Below are 16,645 nucleotides of genomic sequence, written 5' to 3' on the forward strand. Positions count from 1 at the left end.
AGTGCTAATTACCAAGTGTTGTCTGCATGGTACAATCTTATCAACACCTCACACTTTCTCCCCTGAGGTGAGGGGGCTTGATCTATTTCATAAAAGTATCCTAGTTATCTGCTCCAGCAAGCTCCATTCCCTCAGGCCTGAAGATGGATATTTTTTCCTTTTTTTTCCCTCACGCTACGTACAGATTCAAAGCTTTTCTGGTAGAACCTCTTGCAGGGAGGTGGGGTTACCCCAGCAACAGATTCGTGGGTATTGTCCTGTGTGTACAAAAGGAGCCGGTCAGTTCCCAAGGTGCTGTGTTTCAGGTAACACACTCATAGGCTCGTCTCCAGCAAGCATTGCAGTTCTAATGCCCTCCACCAGGCACAGGAAGTCAGCATCTGCCCCACAGCTGGGAACACTGGGTTTGGAACGTGGGGTAACAAAGGCAGAGTAGAGGTAGCTGCAAGAAATTCCCATCAATGCTTTGGTAAGGCTACTGAATCACAATTTAGTATTGCCTGGTATTTTTTTCCTAGAATCTTTATTCGATCAAGCTCTGTCGCTAGTGTCTGCTGTCTCCATTCGGCCATGCTCTTCTGCCCTGCAGCACCCCCAACCCTGAGTTTGGGGCTCCCCCCACATTTCTGACAACTTAACATGAGGTAGGCTCAGTGACCCTGTAGGTCTGGCTACAAGACTGCTGGTTACAGAGGTTTTAACAGGGTAAATTCTTCTTGCATTATAATCCAGAACACCATTTGCTTTCTTATTAGTGGATGTTTCAGCTGTATTCTTTCTGGGGGTTTGGTTATTTTTATGTTTGAAGGTTGTTAGTGTTTTGTTTTGTTTTTTTTTTTTTTCTTTTTTTCCCATATGATTTGTGTGCATATTACTCGCTGTCCCTGGAATTCATTTTGTTCCCTGCTAATGAAACCTCTGCGTCGCTAACAAAGCAGAAAATAAAAAAGGTAAATAGCACTCTCCAGAAACAATTTGTTTCTTGTTCTGTAAATTTTTGCTGAACAGCATCTCAGGGAATTTTCACCCCAATAGAAGAAGAGAGGAGCAGGACATGATTGAGAAGGGGATAGAAATGCAGTTAGTTGATCTGGAAAGGAAATAATAATTATATGTACACCATAGACAAATAGGTACCCAGACAGCTGCACCTGTGAAACTCCAGAAAGCACTTGAGCACCCAAGTAATTTGATTGAATAGAAACTACTGGTTGTAGAGACATTTGAAGGGGGGGATTAGTTTTCTCATCTTTAACCCTTTGGATCTACACCAGCCTCAGAGAACAGAAGAGGACACAGAATATTAATGAGCAATCCTGTTCTGCTAAAACACCTAAGGCAGGTGTAGACCATGTCCAGCGGTATTGGTGGCAATGAATACAAAGGAGAAGATGAAAAAACTTAGGAAGAGGTGATGCTGTTTTTTCCTGCTCCCTGCTAGAGAAAGGCACAGGACATTCTACTAAAAGTAGTTTCTTTCTCACATAGATGAGTCGTCATGTTCACTTTCAAACAGCTGAATACAAGTCACAAAGCTGAGATTTTCCAAAAAAATTAGACCACTGAAGAGATTTTGAAGTTCATGTTGAAGATCTTAGATTAAAGGCTTGCAATTGAAAAAGATCTGAATTTTTAGCTGCTTCCACTGATTTTACTGTCTGACATTCAGATCCTAAACCCTCTAATCCAAGCAGAGAGGTAAAAAAAATGTCATAGGGCAGGAATGGAGATGCTCTTACATCCTTTCCACCAATAATCAAGTAATATGTTATCTCTGTGCCTTATTGCTTGGGAACTAAGAAATTAGTACACTTCCTGGAAAAATAAACCAACCAACATCAGATTCTGCCAGAGTGAAATGCACTGAAAGCCAGGTTTTATTTCTGAGATTACTCCATTGGCTAAAGTAGCCAAGGGAATTAGATGGCCAAAAGCCATGTGGCCCTAAGTCCCTTTGCCACCTTTATAATTGCACGCACAGAGCTCCACGCATGAACACACCTTTGCCCTATCACTCACTGGATTACTGGACCAGCCCTCGTATGGAAGATTAAATACAAACTGCTCTACTGCTAAAGCATATTTATTGAGCTTTAAACACCATGTAATTTATACATCTCTCCTCACAGAGTTGGAAAAACTCCATCAACAATAATAACAACAACATTCAATTTCAATTGGTATGTTTTTAACCTACAATAAGCAACCTGTTATAACTATAAAGAGGTCTTTAGAAGTTATGCAAGGTATTAATTGAGCTGCTAAGAGACCATGCAGGTTGGTTTTGTGGTAACTCTGCAATGAAAAAGAATGCAGCAACCAGAAAAATCTTGGCAAGACAGCAGCACCATCTCAGGAGATGATTGCTTCAGCTGTACTAGTTATTTACATGAAGTCAATTCCAAGTGATTATTAAGAACACGAGGTTTATCGTTCAGTATAAAAGGCCAGTTCATTACATCCCCACAAGCTACAGCTTAAATGGCAAACCTCGATAATTTAGTTTTTCTAACAGCAGTGTGGAATTTAATCGCTGCACAATAACTGCATTAATTCTGAATTAATTTCTTAATGGAGATGTAATTGTCTTGAGTTTCATCTGAGGGGCCAAAGTATGCTCTCACCAGCATAAATCTAGTGGGACTTCAAGTGAGAGAGTGGGATGATTTCAGCATAAGGAAACTTGAAGTCAACAGGCAGCTGAGTTTTACACTGGCATCAGAGGAAAGAGTATGGCCCCACCATCATTTACACTGTTCACTTTCAGTCCCATATGACCCTTGTTTGCCTGGGCAGCATTCTTACAAGTACTGAACGCAAATGAAATCACGTCTGTTTACTGCCATGATTATAATAAGAATGCTTCATCCCAAAAGGCTGCAAAGCATTTTGCTGCAGGGAAAACATTTCTTTCTATCAAATACAAAATGCTTTTAGGTCTGGGGTGAAGACACCAGCTCATATGGATGAAGAAGCTAAAAAGGCAGACAGCCACATTTCCATTTGGCTTAGACATTCAAGCTGACACCTCCAAGTCCTGTATGAACAATTTAAAGACAATGCCTTCAGAAGGTGTTCATAAGAACTCAGATGCTATTGTGGCATGCACACTGGAAATCCTTAAGGTAGAACTGAAATCAATGGGAACAAGAAAATGATCACTGCTACAGTAATAATAATGATGAGAACAGTGATGGCAAGAAACTGATACTGTAGGAAGAATGCCTAGATAGCATGAACAGGGACTGATGAAACATATTTTAGCTCTTCCAGTTGCCTATTCGAATGGAAGAACTCATAGTGGCAAGAAGAAAGTTGAGAACACAAAAAGCAACAAAGAAATAAACCATCTGGAAAAATCAGTGTGACAGATGAAAGTTACAGTGACAAATCTGCATGTCATACAGGAGATTTGAGACTACTGAATTCCCTAAAGCTGCAAGGAGGCCCATCCCATTCAAGGCCATACCAAGGAACATACCAAATGTGGCAGTAACACCTCTTAGAATCCGAGCCAGACAGGTAAGTTGCAAACTGAATCCACGATAGTAAGTAAACCTGACTGAGAAAACACAAAGTGACACAACCCACAATTCCCTTACTTCAGTTTAAGGCCTACCACCTACCACAACTCTTTCTCGTTGCAAGCAGGCAGAGAGAAGAGAAAATTTTCAGATGTTCGTGTTGAGCATTTTCCTACCAGCACCACAGCAACCTCATGTGAATTTTTGATCCATTTTATATCTATTCACACCACTGGTGACACAGAACCACCAATAGCCCCTCTAGTGTTTGATTTAATATTTATCAAACAAGAAGAGCAGTCACAAACAGTATCCCACTAAAACATCACACACCTGCTCACCTGCTCCTTGAGGACCTCCTCCACAGACACTGCCCTGACACAACTTTTGATAGAAGAAAGAAAGCAGCTTGCTTTGAGGTCTACTATTTATATATTAATACATCAGCAATAGATTCATTTACACACAAGATATATGTAAGCAAATAGATATTTACTACCTTTTTTTCATGAAGGCAAAAAGTCATAACTACTCCTCCTCTAGGGCCAGAAAGAAAATAAGTAGAAAATGTTCATGATGTGAGCAAGGCAGCCAGCATCAGTAGTTGTGTTAAGAGATTAAGAGACCCTGGCTCTTTGTATGCCTGAAAAGGATGCTGGCTTTCAGGTCAGTGAGCTGACTCTCCTTATCAATAGAGGTCATGATGAAATTTAGCAGATCAATCATCTAAACTGTTGGAGAGAAAGGAAAAAAGACCTGCCAGAACAGTTTTGATTTAATTTTTTATCAAAATCTGATATCCTGTGGAAATTGTCAACTTCAATGAAATGTCTGATGGCTAAACATTCAAGAGTTTCATTGCGTTAATCTCAGAACATTTTGTTTAGATCCGTTTTTTTGATTTTTTTAATGTCATGTTAATATTTAATTTGATCTATTGCTCTCTATCAGATGTGTGCGAATTATTATTTACTTATTAGTCTAATACAATAAAAAAGGAAAAATAAATAAATCAGAAGAAATAGTGAGAATTTAAATAAAAAAATAAATTCTTCTTCATTGCGAGAAAATGGAACTCTAAATTCACACTTCGTCTCAATTTATTGAGACAGGCTAAAGTTCTAGCATGCACAATATAAGAGCCCCGGCAGTCTAGTCATTACAGCCTCTTCTGGCCATTGCATAGGGTGTGCCAGACCAACTGGGAAAGGAAATAAAACTTAGAGAAAGAAAGATACACCTTAGTTATACCTTAGAAAGAAACGGAATTTGCTATAGCCTCTGGCATTCTGTGGTATCACAGACATTTGCCTGTGGTATCCCGATTCCCTGACATGCAAGACACAGTATAATTCACATTAGGGCAGATTTTCCAAATGCAGGTGACAGACTAAAGACTTACCCGTGGTACAGTATGTCACTGGATTAAGTAATTTTTATGTTTAAAAGACATATTTTATGTGTCTTTACATCCTTAGATCACATCAATCACTACAGTATTGTAGCAGCTGGTGATGTTCATCAGAAACAAAATCAATAAACAGTCAAGATTGCATATAATGGTGGCCAAAACTGTGTTCTTAATTCCACACTTTGGCAGAGAATAAATAGCATGATCTTTCACTCTGAAAGACCAAAAGTGATCAGGAAAGTCCCAGCGAGCCCCATGCTGAAACACCACAATAACTTATAAAATGCACCTATACATAACTACAAATCTAAGCCAAAGCACTGGGATCAGACCCAGTAAAATTCTCTGGTCTCTGAAAGTCATAGTGGTGGGTCTGAAAGGTACAACAGCCTTTTCTGGACTTCAGACCTATGAATCTGTGAATTCACAAGAAAGAACTGCGTACTTCAACCAAAATCATCCTGAATCATTCAATCTGTAGCAATCTACAGACACATCCTACAATACCCGCATTTGGGCAGCAGAACACTCCAAGCACTCCTGCACATTGAGGCAGAGGATGAAGTAGGTGAGTTTTCAGGATCCTTGTAAACCATTTCCTCTGTGATGCCTATGAAACCTGCACAGACTAGAGAGCAGGGAGCTTTCATACAGCTCACCTGGCTGGACTAACCTGAACCAATCCCATGGAAAGTGTTACCATTTGCAGAAAAACACGCTATAAAAAAAGAGTTCTTTTTGCAAACACATATTACTAATGGGAAGTTGGTATCAGATTCCTTGCTCTCTCCCAACTTTGCACACAAGGAATGCTGGGGTTATTACTGGCTCATCATATATTCCATTAAGACTGACAGTCTGAAAAGAGAAGTATCATTTGCACAAGTTCTCACCAAGCTCCAGCAGCCCTGTCAGTGTCACAGCTGGACTAAGATTCTGTAGTGAGCAAAAATGAAGTCAGAACCTCTTTAATATATAATTAGCAATAAGAGGAATGTGAGGGCATTTGAATAATACATCTCATGGTCAGATAAAGCTGTAGGAGCCCAAAGAGAAAGGGCATAACAAGTCAACAGGGCAAATATCAGAGAAAAATGAGACTAATGTGTCTATGGTGAAGTGAGAGGTCCAGTTTTAAGCTGATAGTAAAAGTAGTGCTTTGCATTTCAAAATACCTTGTTTTCAAACCCTTTTCTTTCAAAAATTTCCAAAACAGAGTCAAAGGCTTGTGAGAACAACTGCCCCCTTATGCAGAGAAAACAGAAATCCATAGGGAGCCTGTGAAATTTCCAGAGCCACTTTCAGGTTGTCAGTGGCAGAGTGGAAAAGACCAATCTCTAATGGCTGGAGAAACCGGTCACTCCCATCCTATCCGTGATGAAGAGTGCCCAGAAAATAGGGGAGAATGCTCAACACTGCTGAGTTTTCCCATACACTGGATTAAAGAGTAGTGTTTGGCATTAGCATCAAGTTCACTGGTGCCAGGCTTGCCTAAGGCTACACTAGCAAATGTTATACTCTCAATGCCTGACAAATGCAGAGAAAATGAAAGAATGGAAATGATTTAGTGCTAAACCTCCTATTTTCAGCACCTCAAATACAGATGTGTTTTTCTCTTGTATTTTAGTTCATGTTCCTCATTTTATTCACTGCTTTGCTTTTTTTTTTTTCTTTTTTTTAATTTTCAGAAATACCTAGAATTGCAGATCAGGTTTCATTTAGAGCTATCACCTTAATAACTACAGCACTTGCAAAAAAATAGCATAGATATAACTTTTCATTTTTCAGCACTGCAGATCTTCTGACCTTGACACATTTGTGGTCAATTTTAACTGAGTGTACCATGCCTATCCACCAACTCATCCATCATATCTGTTTCCCTCAGGCTTTCCCATCCTGATGCAGCAATCCTTTTTGGTTCTTGTAGCTACTGTATGTGGAATGGACCATAGTGCTTCACAGGAAATTTCCAGCTGAGAACCACCACAGAAAGAGTGAAAAACACCTTAGGGCAAGGAGGAGTTAGAGGGGGAATTGAACAGGGTGCTCTATTGCTCCCCCTAAAATAAAGCTTCAATAAAGTAAATAAAAAGGCATACACAAAAATCCCTTCAGCTCCTTATTTAAAGGTAGAGCAGCAACAAAGCAGCAGCCTGCAGCTGGGGCAGCAGACTAAGCTATGGACCTGTGCAGGCAGAAAATCCTTAGAGATGGGATTGCCTTCTGCAATAAAAGCACAAAATCTGAGATAATGATTTCATCGGACACCTACTGAAAATAAAATTACTATTTTTTTAATAATACTTCAATGGGGTGCAGTACACAGCTGAATTCCTTAGCCGAGCTGGCAGCATCTTGAGGAAAGCCTGTGTAAGAAAGGGTAGGAAAAAGCTGGAGTGGGGAGGGAAAAGAGTGAGAAACTGCAGAGGTAATACAGTAGTCTGAGGAGGGAACAACAAACAAACTAGCATGTACTGACCCATTCCCCATAACTGTAGGTAGACACATCTGAATCCCACCCATAGAAAACAAACACACAAACAAACAAACAAATAACAACAACAAAAAAAAAGCCCACAAAACCCACAGGAAAGGCAACAAGTTAGATGGCCAGTTTCTTAAAGTGATACCCAAGTTTCTAACTACCTCCATGACTTTCAGTACCTCATAGCTTTCAAAAGCAAAGGGCCACAACAGGGATGAGCTATGGATGAGAGAACAAAGACCAGACTCCCACCCCTGGAGAAAACCTGGACTCTGAGCAGCACTGCATCAGGCTAAAATGCAGCAGAAATCTGCTAAAGTGATGCTTTTAGTCATGGAATCATCTTCCATTTTAAAAGGAACGTTACTCCAGGAATTTTCCAGCTGAAAGATGAACAGAGGCTACAGTGCCAGAAGAATCTGAATCATCTCCAGCTGATGACTAAAGGAACCTAACAAGGACCTTGCTTAGGAAGAGTAGGAGAGCTCTGCAAGCACATAGATCAGTAACAGATGAGAGGTTCTTGGTCACAACAAGCACTTGTAACAGAGAACAGCTGGTCACGTAAGAGAGACCCTAAAAAATTATACTGATTATGCACTTAGCTCTCTACAACGTGTTTCTTGGAAATATTTCACAGGCACCATATTAGCTTGCTTTAGTTGGAATTATAGGGACTCCGTAGAGAAGAAAAGTTCAAATAGAGAGGAAGGGTATAAATGTTCTTGGGAATGCAGGGATTACACCCTGTGTGTGCAAACAGGATGGGCCCCATCTTAACTACAGCAGACCCTGACTGTGCTACCGAAAAGTAATAAAGTTTGGAGGAGATTTTTCTTAAATTCAGAGCTAAGGAAAGCTGGCATGTGCTGAGGAGTGCTCAAGTCAGACAAAGACATCTGCTAGGGATGTCAGCAATAGAGAGATAACTGTTATCTGGGAGCAGAGGATAGGACAGAAAATTCAGCTAGAGCAAAGCTAAGACACATCAAAATGCAGAAATAAATTCTGAAATATAACAGGGCTTCTGACACAGAATTTCAATAAAACTAGGCTCCGGGCCAAAACTAAAAAGCATCATGTGTATACACGTCATTGCATAGGCATCTGAGCAATAATGAGTACACTGGATAATGGAAGAAAACCTTGCTATAATAAAGACTAATGAAATGACAAGGATCAAAGGAAGAAGATGATCTTTGGTTTCAAACTGTACATGAAACATAGCAGGCTTCAGAGGTGAGTGTGCTCACAGAATCCAGAGAGGGACTGTTTTGAGACGTTCATATGAGAGCTCCAATACATAAGCCCAAAAGCCCTTAATAGAAAAATATTCTTTATACTAGCAAGGTTACATTATCATCCTCTTGATCAAGAGAACAAAAAAATACAAAATGCATAAACTTGATGAACATCAAAGCAATAATCAGTCTAATAAAGCAGAAAAAAGTGGATGACTTTGGTTATCTGCTTACAGAAATGAGTCATGTGTCATGTTGGGTGACAGTTTAGAAAAATAATTTCTTGATGTCTTAAATAAATTATCACTTAGAACAGCTGACTCCAGAGCTCATAGAGACAGGAGACTATTTGCAGTGCAATTTGACATGAAAGACAAAAGTCTGTTTGCAAAGCAACCATTGTTGATGCACTGAAAAACAATGACCACAAACAGGCTCAGTGTCCTTCAGGGATTACATGCACACACCAAGATAATATAAAATTATAAAAAACCCCAAGCAACACATACGAGGTACTAAATTTTTTGAAAGGGATTTGTAAAACTACTGAGGAAGTTGGCTGGGAAAAGAAGAAACATCAAAAATGATAAGGATTAAATCCCTATCCTAAGGACAACAGGAAAAAAAATCATCCACCCAAGAATCAGAAACACACTGCAAAACAAGAAACTTAAACATGAATCTAGGAAATGAAATAAGGAACCTCTTAGAATAGTACATTTAAATGGACAAGCTAAAGAAATTATTTTTTATATTGTGCTTCTGCTGGGGCAAGGTTTCCATTCCACTGAAATGGATATGCTAGAGCCTCTAAAAACCCATTGGGTTAGCAAAGGACATATGTTAGGTCCAGTAATCAAAGCACCCGTGATGTCACCAAGATTCAGATTATGCAGAGAGAGATTTGAAAGCTGGCATTACGAATTAAAAAAAAAAAAAAAATTAGAGAGGTGAAGTACTAGATTACATGGAGGCCAAGACTGAAGGGCATTTGGATGTGGATTTAGGGAATCCAGGTCTGTGACAGCAGACCATGGTAGGTAAGACTTCAGGCCAAACACACTGCATTTCCTTCTATTTCATGAAGAAACAACACAAAAAAATCCTACAGATTCCATAGACAAGGCAGAGTTCATATCAAACCCTTCATAAGAAGGTAAGAATTTGTTGCTATTTACTCCCCATATATCATCATGAAATCTCACTGAGAATTCTAATAACATTTTCTTTATAAAATAAGAAATAGAAGAGACAGGAATAATAAAAAAAAAAAATTCTAAACCCTCAGGATTGAAGCAGCAAGAGCAATGTTCAGAACTAAACTCACAGTATTTGATTCTTTACAGCTGCCCAACATATTCCACACAGATAGTATCGGAGGGAATTGGGGGACACAGATGCCTTCAGCCATGATGCACTGAATGAAGGGGTGAGAGGAAAGCTCACTTTCTACATATGAGCAGAACCGATAAATCACAGCCTGGCTGGCGTGGCAAACACCAGTCCCTCTGGCAGCTTTGTAATTACTCCCTAAATGTGGTCTCAACCCTCTTGATGTAGAGATAAATAACTATGTGCAAAGCAATTAAAGCCTCAGGCAACACTGCTGGCAAAGCGTGGCCACTATGTGTCACTATCCATTTGCCAGAGAGGTGTACAAGAGGTACTGAGTTTATTAAACAGAGCCAGAGCACTGGCTTCCACACATCAACCTGCCAGAAGCCTTCTTTGGATGGCCCTCAAACAATTGTTTCTGCTCTCCAAAGCAATGAAACATCCTGGTCCAAAGGCTGAACCTGAAGTGAGGTGAGACCCTCCGAGCAGTGTGCTAGGCATTTTGCTTCTATCCACACTCCCAGAAGAGAGTGGTTTTCTGCTCTGTAAGTCTGATACCTATTGGGGAACCTCTGAAGGTATTATCAATCATCATGATTAGATTCCTCCTCTTCTCAGGAGAGATCATGCTCAGTTGAAACAAGAGCTATTGCTGGGATGGTAACAAATCACTCTGCAGCAGAGTCCTGCTTGCTGCATTCCTGTTCCCTTATTTGCGTGCATTTCTCTGCCCTTTTCCTGGATGATTATGTTTTCACTAAATCTCCTGTCTATCCAAAGCAGAACATGCCTCAATGTTTTTCTCACACCTGACACCTACTCATAGTGACAGCTCTGGAAAGCAAACTTGGAAAAGTCCTCCTGCAGTCTCATACAGCTGGGTGAAATAGCACCACACTGTGACACCTGAATCCTGTCCTTCCCTCGGGAGCTGCTGGCCTACTCAGCTCAGAAGCACTGCATACTGCAGCACCCACACTAAAAAAAAACATCCCAGGAAAGCACCTAGCGGAATGCAAGCTGGAACATTAGTTATGCCATGACGTGATTGCACGACCTCAAAGCAGGCATCATATGCCAGGCAAATCACCTGGTGGGGATTCCAGCAGCCTGCAAGAAAGACATGGACTAGCTATATCTGTCACAGCAAATTGTGCATCTTTCTGCCTGACTCCTACCGTAAGGTACCTGACTGGAGTGACGCAGCTATGGGCTGGGTCAGCCTCCAGCCTTCTGAGGCTGCACATCTCAAAGTGATGTGGAAAAAGTGGGATAGCTTCTGTTTTTTACGAAAAAATAACAAGCCCAAAAAAGCCCTTTTTTTTTTCTCTTCTGGCTTTAAACCACCATAAAAAAAAAAAAAAAAATCAGCACAACAGCCATTTCATTCAACGTTCTTCTTGGAAAAGATATTAATAACTTTTTAACCTGGTCTGTAGAGACAGAACTTAAAACAGTATTGGTGATTTGAAAAGAAGCCGTGCTCCTTTTAAGTCAGTTCTGATCAATAATCAAAGTTGCTACTAGGGGGCACTGTGACATTCACGGGAGGCGCAGCTCTGCTTCCCGCTGCCTATTCCTGCATCCATTATATCTTTCACAATTCCTTGGGTAAAAACACAGCTAAAGTCCAGTTTGGGTCATTTCACTCTTCCTAGTAATGTACCTCTTAAACTTTAAAATGTGTATGATGCATCACTCCCTTCTCCGTCCCCCCTGCTTCTTTAGCACAAAAATAGTCAACAAATGCTGGCTGCTTCTTCAGATGTTACTGTGTTTTAGTGATCGAAGGAATTGAACCTCATTTGTAAAACAATTTGGGATTGTTCAGGACAATCATGACAGTGTCAAGTAAGAGTTAAGAATTATAATAGTAATCATAATAATAACGATAATGAGTATTTCTCTTCCCACTGCAATGAACCCATCTGGAAGTCCTCAGTGTGAGGCTTCAGAAGTATCCAAAACTGTGATTAGAAAGAAATTCATTTCTGCAGGAAGGTGGAAGCTCAGAATGCCAAAGAAAGAAAAAAGGAAGAGAAAAATCCTTTCTAGTTTTGGCCAACAGACCTCATCGGAAATTCTTTTGAAATGTTATTCTCTGGAAGAGAGCTCAGTTAGCAATATTCTGCAAATGCTCAGCCCACTTCATCCATCTGCCAAGCTGAGAATGAATATTCATAGCAAGTTATTTTAATCATTGTGTTTTTCTTGATGTGACATAATTCTATATAATTTTTCCCCCCAGAAAAAAGAAAAGAAAAAAAAAACAAAATAAACCACCAAAAACAACAACAAAAAAAAAACAACCACCAGGAAAAAAAAAGTGCCCTCTTTTTATGCTGTCAAGTCAGAAAGTTTTTTTCTCCATCTGCAAGGAAGAAAAAAGGGACACTGGGCAGCTCATGCATGGGTTATAGCAACATCCTCATCAATGCTTCTCAAATCCCAGCATTAACAACCTAGCCAATGACACTGGTGCAAATGGTATGTGCTGGCTTTTACCTGTCCCTGTTGAACGTAAGGGATCAACACCTCCCACAAGTGATGATCGGGGTGACAACACCAGACTTGTGTAGGCTGGGAATGGCATCCACTGGCAACATGTACATGGGGGAGCAAGGGAAACTGTACAGGAAGAGCTGGGTTTGGGGAGCTCAGGGCTGGTAGAGCCTGGGTGCTGTAGTTGGAGGATGAGGGAAATAGAGAGTTACTGCAGATATGTTCAGGGGATGCTGCTTGTAGTCGCACACCCTCATAAGCACATACTACACAAAAATGCTTTTACAATTTTTGATTGATTCTTAAAATAGTTTTCATTCAACACTTAGCAAAAGTTCACACTTTTGGCAAAATTGTCCAAGCACAGACAGGTTATAAATATTTTAGAGTACACAGACATACCTCAGGAATGAATTGGGTCCTCCCCTGATTCTAAATGGTGCTCCTGGTTCCCAGTACATCAGTACATCAGGAGGACATTTTATTATCTTTGAAAATCTTGAGGAAAACCTTGTTCCTGCAATAATCAAGAGTCTAAAATATTCAATACTTGACTGATGCAAGCAATTCCCAGGTGCCATACATTAGCTGCTGGGACAGGCAAGCTGGGTCACAGAGCTCAGCTCAGTGGAAAAAAAGAATACCACAATCAGGTTTTCTTAAAAGCCAGGCATGTGTTTTACATCTCACTCCTGCTTCTCTCTTGTTCTTTGCATTGTTGCCCCTTGGTGGCCAAGCCTGCTCCTTGTTCTCAGGTCCACCACCCTGGAATGACCCCCCAGAGAGTTTGTGCCCAATGACTTGTCAGTTACCTCCTGCCCCAGAGCATCCCAGACACCCCACGAGATGGTCCCTAAAGTGCTGAGCCCAGTGGATTCTTGAGTGGGATCAACATGAGGAGCTGCTCATTAGGACAGCTGTGGTTTGTTTCCAGTTGCTACTCAAGTGCAGTCCATTTCCTTGCATTCAGTTCTTTGAGTAGCAGTGAATGCCATACAAAGGTGGCTTACAAGAACCTAAATAGTTGAGACCTCTTTCTTGCTGCTCCTACTTCTAGACAGTTCTGCATCTAGCTAAGAACACATGCAGTCACTTCAAATAATTTCTTCTAGTCAGTGCAGCAATCCAAGTCTTTAAGTTCAGGGAAAAAAAAAAAGGAGGAGGAAAGAAAAACAGCAGGCAAGAAAGCAGAGATGGTAGTCTGCATTTATCTTCAATTAACTACTGGATTTTTGAAAAACAGTAATATACACAACCAACAGGCCTATGCAAGCATCCAGAAATCCATAATTGCAGCATGTTGCCTGACTGCTGCTTCTCTTACTTTCCTGACATATTGGCTCCTCTCTTGGGCCGCATTTTACCAAATATTTTACAGAAAAACAGTGTTCTCCTTTTCCAGTACTGGAGGTTCCTGCTGCAAAATGCAGGACAGCTATAATGTTTATGGATGACAAGAGTAGAAAGAGGTTGAAATCCCATGATCACTATTTGCATTTATCTCTTTCCATGCAGAGACTGGTAAAGTAGAGTTAGCTTCCATACTAGTGGATGGCACAGGAGAAAGAGTACAGGAACAAACTCTCTGGGGCGGATTTATTACCCCTGTAAACTGGCATAGCCTCACTGATGCTTCTTGGAGATCACAGGAGCTTTGATGACCAGCAGCAGCTTTGAATCTGACCTACCAGAAACACAAAATGACTCGTCTGGCTTAAAGGAAGAAGATGACTCTGTCTCAGAAGACAGGTTACAACCTAGCTCTTTCAGGAAAACCCTTTAGACTGCAATGGAGAAAATCTCAACAGGGCTCCACAAAAATTTAATAGGCTTTCCACACAATGGCTTTCTAAAAATACTAGGACTAGCAAAGGAAGAGATTCTCCTAGGATGGCTCGAATTCTCTATTAAATACTAAGCAAGATTCCATAAAAGCTCTCTAAATGTTAACAATTTCCATTAGGGAAATCTTTAATGATGGAAGGCCATTACCAGCCAAAGGCCTAGCAATGAATTCTTGGCTCCCAATTCAAATCCTGGTGGACAATGTCTGTATGTACAGCTGAGCAACTAACTCATGCCAGATAAGACAGCCAACAAATTCAGCTTCTTTCCATGACCAGAGGGCCATGGCTTTGAATTTGGTTCTGTTTATTTTTGTTTCCCAATTATGTTTGTTAAATTGTTTGCACTTTCTTTCACAAATGGCTTCAACACACGCTCTGTATTCCAAATTCAAACGGTACTGCTTAATTGCAATTGGTTAGATAAGTAATATTCTTACTGCCTGTGCACTGAACTGCTTCTGGAGTGCTATGATATGCTTGCAGTGTGTAAATTAGTTAAGGGGAGTACAGGCAATAAATCTGAATGTCCCCAAAATCTTCAAATGAGACCAAGAGAAAAAATATGCGTATATGTGGGTTTTCTGGGAGGAAAAATGAGATAAAGGCAAAATCAGTGCTACCTTCTCATCCTGACATCACATTTTAAAATGTCCTTCTTTGCCATCTTCCTACTACTTTGTTTTTTTAGTCTAAATGGTAACTGTTTGAAATTCATGACAAATACCTCCCAGCCAATTCTCTATTCTGTTTCCAAAGACCATAATGTCTGATATTCTCCACAGTCTGGCAGGGGAGAACTTTTGGAAGGGGTGAATGCCTTTCAGATGAAATACTTTTTTATTAACTTTTTCCATTCCAAACACATTGTGAACTATTTTGTTAGAAGTTCCACAAATAATTGTTTTTGTTTAAAAAAAAAACCAAAAAAACAAAAACAAGACAAACAAAAAAACCCCACTGTCATGTAACAGCAAAAATAATTTGCAAAATATTTTAATAATTTTCATTGTCACTTTTACCAAGAGTCATTTACATGTTTAATTTTAGTCAGGTAAGAATATGCACCAGTTTGTGTTCCATTTTAAAAGCTGAAATATTTTGAGTCATTTAGAAGTTGAGACGATAAAGAAATGCAGTGCTTCAGAATCTCGGAAATGAAACATCTCTATGATGTCAAAAGAAAACCTTCCCATATGCCTAAATATTTCTCTCATAAAAAAAAATATAGGGATTTCATCTTTTTTTCCATCTGCTTTTCGGGGAGGAAAAAAAAAATAAAGTTTTAAGTCTTTACACTTCCAAGTCTGATAAAACTCTGTTTTGACAAACTCCTGAAAACAGGCCTATAAATGTAGTTCAGACATTCCCTCCTGTTGTGGCAATTACTGACAAGACTATTTCAAAGAATCTGTCTCACAGAAACATGTGTATAATCTGCTCCATCAAAGCACACTCCTCCTTAAGGTGCCACTGCACTGCTTTGTCTGAGCATTCAGCGGAACAGGGAAGTCACACCTTAGTGTGATCTCCAAATCATTGTCCTAAAGTTATTTGGAGACACAACAGCTTCACATCAGGAAGAAGGACAGCATAACCACCATTTTGCCTCAAGGAAGTGGAATGCAAAGACCTTATGGAAAAGTGGACTGGAGCCGCACACAGGGAGACGAGAAAAGTGGAGAAAAGAGGACAGTGGGCACAACACAGAAAACAGTGAGTATGTGCAGGTATGATAAGCCGAAAAATTGTTTTCAGCTTCCTTTTCCCCAGAAATCCTACATTGAACCCCAAGATGGTGAGACCCCCACCTCTCCTGTTTATTAATAAGCTTAGTTTGAGTTCCTAAATTTTTTTGATCTTTTTGACCAAACTCCCTCCCAAGGCCTAAGAAATTAAATGGCCCCTTCTAGGCTCTCCAGAAAATACACCACACAGCTGGAGGTCTTCTGAGGCATCTGACATCCAGCCCTTGCTTCTCCTCCTGTGGGAGTGGGGAAGTTACATCTATCCTTCTCTTTTCTATGCTCCCATTCCTTCTCTCTGTGGCTCAAGCTTGTGCATGACATTGCAGGGATGGCAAATGAAAACTTCTGCCAACCTTCTCTGCTGCCTCCCAGAGCTCTGCTTTGAGCACAGTAACACACATGGCAAGCTGCCATACGCCCAGAGTGGGGCACTGCTGGCAGGTCCAACCTCACACTGAATCCACGTGTTTTGGTCCAAGGGAAGTCCAACCCCAGCACAGAGTTCAGCGAGGCCTGCAGAGCACAATGGAAGGACACGGTGATTTAATTCCCAGT

The 16,645-nt window shown here is 40.4% G+C and overlaps 1 protein-coding gene across 9 annotated transcripts in view; it reads right to left on the reverse strand.

Moving 5' to 3' along the window:
- LSAMP (limbic system associated membrane protein) overlaps positions 1-16,645 on the reverse strand; it is an 888,518-nt gene that overhangs the window by 594,984 nt on the left and 276,889 nt on the right. For 5 of the 9 annotated variants that reach the window (XM_053931651.1, XM_053931664.1, XM_053931656.1 and 2 more), the window contains one exon: positions 16,444-16,603. The exons of the other annotated variants lie outside the window; for them this stretch is intronic. In XM_053931651.1, coding sequence (XP_053787626.1) covers positions 16,444-16,603 — 160 coding nt within the window. The remainder of the gene's footprint in view (positions 1-16,443; positions 16,604-16,645) is intronic. 9 annotated transcript variants of the gene reach the window in all.

Source organism: Vidua chalybeata, chromosome 2 (genome assembly GCF_026979565.1).
Source record: "Vidua chalybeata isolate OUT-0048 chromosome 2, bVidCha1 merged haplotype, whole genome shotgun sequence".
Lineage (NCBI taxonomy): Eukaryota > Metazoa > Chordata > Aves > Passeriformes > Viduidae > Vidua > Vidua chalybeata.